The sequence below is a fragment of the Penaeus japonicus genome, unplaced genomic scaffold, assembly GCF_977035675.1.
Source record: "Penaeus japonicus unplaced genomic scaffold, GWHDUDI00000001_assembly GWHDUDI00000011, whole genome shotgun sequence".
Taxonomy (NCBI): domain Eukaryota; kingdom Metazoa; phylum Arthropoda; class Malacostraca; order Decapoda; family Penaeidae; genus Penaeus; species Penaeus japonicus.
Window position 1 is genome coordinate 3,466,597 of NW_028234413.1, and position 5,000 is coordinate 3,471,596.

The 5,000-nt window shown below is 36.6% G+C and overlaps 1 protein-coding gene across 3 annotated transcripts in view; it reads right to left on the reverse strand.

Moving 5' to 3' along the window:
* Positions 1–5,000, reverse strand: part of LOC122255505 (ubiquitin-conjugating enzyme E2 T) — an 11,612-nt gene that overhangs the window by 1,443 nt on the left and 5,169 nt on the right. For all 3 annotated transcript variants that reach the window (XM_086541515.1, XM_043019629.2, XM_086541516.1), the window contains 4 exons: positions 4,892–5,000; positions 3,495–3,564; positions 2,884–3,088; positions 2,614–2,691 (listed from right to left, as the gene is read on the reverse strand). The exon at positions 4,892–5,000 is cut by the window's right edge and continues 11 nt beyond it. In XM_086541515.1, the coding sequence (XP_086397641.1) occupies positions 2,614–2,691; positions 2,884–3,088; positions 3,495–3,564; positions 4,892–5,000 (462 nt within the window). The remainder of the gene's footprint in view (positions 1–2,613; positions 2,692–2,883; positions 3,089–3,494; positions 3,565–4,891) is intronic.

Consider the following 5,000-nt stretch of genomic DNA (forward strand, 5'->3'; position numbering starts at 1 on the left):
AGCTGATATGGACCCTATGCTACAGTTTTAATCAACTGCAATATTGATAGTCTGTCATATGACACTTACAAGTCTCCTAATACAGCAGAACACAAACAAATGACCAGCACAAAAATGGCCCTAATTTTACAATGAGTAAACGAAAGAGAGTGAGCAAGGTTGCGATACGTTGTGTGAAGCTGCCTCTCTCTGGGGTGCCGCATAGGTGGTACTCGTGCCCATCCTGGGGACTGGGCAAGCAAATCCATCCCCATTTGCAATGGTTTATAGTGTGAGGGGACACAAAATTAACTAAGGAATGTGATGAATGACAAGTGAACCAAGGGTGGAGTTCCTTTCTTCCCAAAAGGTCAGAAATCATAGTACTAAATAAGTGCACTTATTATTGTGTACTACAGAGCGGGTCCTTTTCTCAAATATGCTAATATTACAATTAGGAGATTGGGAACTAGTTAACACAACCAGTACACAAGAAGCAAAAATATATATATTTTTTAATACAAACTGAATATATGGGGCTGGATTCAAGTAACGCTTTGCAACATTACCTCATTTTTGGTCACACCAACCCAAGAAACAACTCACAACTTGTCTGATCTGGCAAAACTTCTGCTACTGCTGAACTCTGTCACAGATTACTCAAGCTGGGACTAAAAACACTCCTACGGACATTCACAGAAAACAATAAAAATGAGTAAAATATTAATCTAAACCAAGATGCAGTTTGTAAAGAGCCCTATTTTGCCAAACTTTGCAAAGGTGGAGGATTGTTGGCCTTTGCCAAAGCATCAAAAGGTGCTGAGATCAGGGTGAATGTAGGACACTAAATAATAGCAATGTCATGACAATTATGATTTTAAATAATTTCATCACACTTTAAAGGCTGATCCCTGTCATCTTTATTCTCTCCTAAAATAGATGAGAAGTTATCAGACATCCTAAAAACACAACAGTTGTTTAAAGTAGGGTTTAGCGATCGGCATGCAGTGTCAAATTATATTTACATCATTCTTAAGGTTTTAGCGCCAGTTTTGCATGTGACTGTGTTACAATATTACTGGGCAGTGATTGGCAATTGCATTTTGAGAGCATGCTTCTTACTGGCAAGCCAAAGTAATGACCATTTTTCAATGTCACTGTCAAAACTGCTTTGTGGATCACAGTGCAATGGGAGTCACAACAGATTGCGCCAAGATGGATTTGCGGCCCGACTTGCTTGGATCCAGCCCCGTAATTCCAAAAATACTAGAAGGACCAAATTTGTTGATGGAGAGAATGGGACAATAGGTGGACTGGGGAAGTCAAGACCCCACTGCTAGTATGTTAAAAAATGTCCCTGCTAGCTATGATTGTTCAGGAATAGTACAGATACAAAGAAGACAAAAAAGACAAAGAATTAAAAAAAAAAAAAAAAAAAAATGAGGATTTTTGTGTCTATGAGACACATAATATGAGTGTATTTTTGTATCTTAGTATTTTAATGAACCTTAACATAAAGTGATTATGCTTATCACAGGTGTATTTGAACTATTCTACATAGTCATTAAAACTACAGGTAGAAAACTTGTGACATTGCTATTGCTATTAACCCACACAGGACGGGTGGTACAGCATGTGTACCACGCATTCAAAAGCCCAGTTGCCGGGCGGCACAGTATTGTGCCAGCCATTCAATTGATTTAGGCCTAATAATTCGAACGCCCCGGCATTTGGACATTCAAGGCTAGAATTCCCCCGTCGGGGATGGGTTAATATGTTGAATGAGTTTATCCTGAGAGTAATAAGTTGAGCAAGTAGTGGTGGTAGTGGTGGTAGTAGTAGTGGTAGTACTGGTAGTGGCAGCAGTAGTAGTAATAGTAGTAGTAGTAGCAATGGTGGTAGTAGTAATATTAATAGTGGTAGTGGTAGTAGAAGTAACAGTAGTAGTGGTAGTGGTGATAGTAGTAGTGGTAATGGCAGTAGTAGTAGTAGTAAAAGTAATAGCAGTAGTGGTAGTAGTAACAACAGAATAGTAATAGCAGAAGTAGAAGTGGTAGTAGTAGTGGTAGTGGTAATAGAGAAGTAGCAGTAGTAGTAGTTATTGTTGTTTTTGTAATTGTAGTAGTAGTAGTAGTGGTGGTGGTGGTGGTGGTGGTGGTACTAGTAGCAGTGGTGGTACTAGTAGTGGTAGTAGTAGTAGTGATAGTAGTAGTAATAGTAGTAGTAATAGTAGTAGTAGTAGTGGTTGTAGTAGTGGTAGTTGTAGTGGTGGTGGTACTAGTAGCAGTGGTGGTACTAGTAGTGGTAGTAGTAGTAGTGATAGTAGTAGTAATAGTAGTAGTAATAGTAGTAGTAGTAGTGGTTGTAGTAGTGGTAGTTGTAGTGGTGGTGGTAGTAGTAGCAACAGAAGTAGTAAAAGCAGAATCAGAAGTGGTAGTAGTGTGATAGTGGTAACAGTAGTGGTAATACTAGAAGTAATAATAGTAGTAGTAGTAGTTGTAGTAATAGTAGTAGTAGTAGTAGTTGTTGTTATCGTTGCTGCTTCTGCTGTTGTTGTTGTAACACCAAAAACGGTGTTGATGATAATCATCTAGATAATTTTGATGTTGATTGCAAAAGAGAGTTGAAACTTACCACACTCTTAGCATATTGTGCAGTCCATTCTTTGGCAGTGGCTTCATACTGAGATTTGTTAAACTGATACTCTTCTGCCTAAGAAAATAAAAACAGCATTACAGCTCTGTCCTATGTCATCACTACTTGATATAGTGTTAAAAATCTACAATCTGATTTCCAGTACTAAAGAATATATATCTTTTACATCAAACTAAATACAGCTCAAAGTATGGCTCAAAGTATGACAGCATATCTTTAACAATGAACATCAGTCGTGGTGTAACTTACAATGTCTGTCATAAGGGGATCATTCGGATTAGGAGAAGCCATAAGGAGGCGAATGGAGGTCAAGATACTGGAGAGGTTGTGTGCAGGTCTCCATCCGCCTGAGGGAGGCAACTTCAGGATGTCGAGACAGATCCTCCCGGCCGAGTCAATGTTCGGGTGGTATATCTTCGTCAGGAAGCGGACTTTAGGTGGATGGAAGGGGTACCTGGAAATCATAAAGACTATTTAGTAATAAGTTGAAAGTAGCATAAGTTTAGGAATATTGAGTAACGAATTTTCATGTAATGCAACGTTCTCATTTATGCACATCTATATTCCTCAAAATGTGAAAAGCTTATATCTTCAAACTCTATTAACCATAACTCTTTGGCATGCACCTCTTTAACCTGTATCCACATATTCTATTCTGTTTCAGAAATCAACATGAATTCACAGCTGATTATATCAATACAAAAATATAACCAAAATCAAAATCAAAAATTTTTGGCATGCACCTCTTTAACCTGTATCCACATATTCTATTCTGTTTCAGAAATCGACATGAATTCACAGCTGATTATATCAATACAAAAATATAACCAAAATCAAAATCCGATCACCAGAGACTTTACCTTTCTGGAACTTCCAATTCTAGCTTGAAAACACCTCCACCATAAACAGTATCCTCATCCCCAATGATAACTGGAAAGAATTTGTTAATGCTCAAAATTTGTCTTCTATTCCTATCTACTTATTCATTCTCTTTTGTTAAAGGGAAGATATATATATAGAACAAATCAGTTTTATTTATTATTTCTCTAAAAAAAAACAAAAAAACAATTGATTAGAACTAATTTTTAAATACTAAAGTCTAAATTCACCAAGACTATGAGGGATCAGATACTCTATCTTAGCGATGGAGTCTTTATACCTTTCATTAAAAATGAAGAGTAAAAGATTCTACACATCCATATTAACTGTCTGTTCATCTCAAATTATACAGAATTACATTAGCCAAGGAATTACATTCATGTGGTGGAGATTTGTATTTTGTCCCTTGCCAAATTTTAAAAAAAAGATGTATGATTACAACCATTGCAATGAAAAAAAAAAAAGGTCAAAATAAATTGTCTTCAGGTATATTATCATGACGCGAGTAAAAGTAAAGACTCAGAAAACAATGCAGTCAGCACTAATTAAAATTCATAAAAAACATTAAAAATTATACTACATTTTTTTTATTGATCACCACATCCAGTCTGTTGGTGAATTTTCTAGAAACTTCTTTTAAATTTCTTACTTTTTGTTCACATCAAAATCACGACTAAAAGAGAAAGTAAATTTGCATGTATGAACCCTTATTTTTCTTGATGTGATTCTAAAAAACATGAACCTTTTCTAATATCTCAGTAAAATGGCTTAAAAAATATACTTTGAATATTTTAAGAAAATCATTTAGCTTTTCTTTCTTTACAGCACAAAAAAATATTGTCTTTCAATTTTCACCTTCAAAGGCTAAAAAAAAGTTTCATGTACCAGTGCATCAGGCTGAAATCTACTCATCTTTGCACACAGCACATACAAATGGGGAGGCAGCCAGGCCCTTGACTTAGTGCATTACTAAAATTTGTGTTTTATAAAGTTTGTGTTTTATAAGGTTTGATTCTGCAATTTTCAATAAGAGGGAGAATTCTTTTAAAAGCCAGGGCCGAATTATGGACTGGTATTGTTTAAAAAGAGATTTTATTTTAATGTATGAAAGAACAATAACTCTTCAGATCAGAACTCCTAAAAAAGAGAGAAAAATGAAGGTATTGTCATAAAGAACTCACAAACACTATTGTCTTTTAAAGATAATTCATCCAAAGTAATGACACAGCCACAATGATAATTCACCCAAAGGATTAAGGCCCACAATCATTTTAATCAAATGTTGCAAATCTATAACCCTTGCAGCGAAGTCCAGTGACGTCTGGGCCTCCACGCTTCCCACTCCACCTCCTCTACCAAGCCCTCCAGCCTCACTCACCTGCGCTAAAGGTTTCAAGGCTGTCACCCTCAGGCCAACAAGACACTCCAGAGGGCGGAGAATCTCGCAGCTGTTGGCACTCGCGCTTCAACCTACCAAGTCTCTGTGC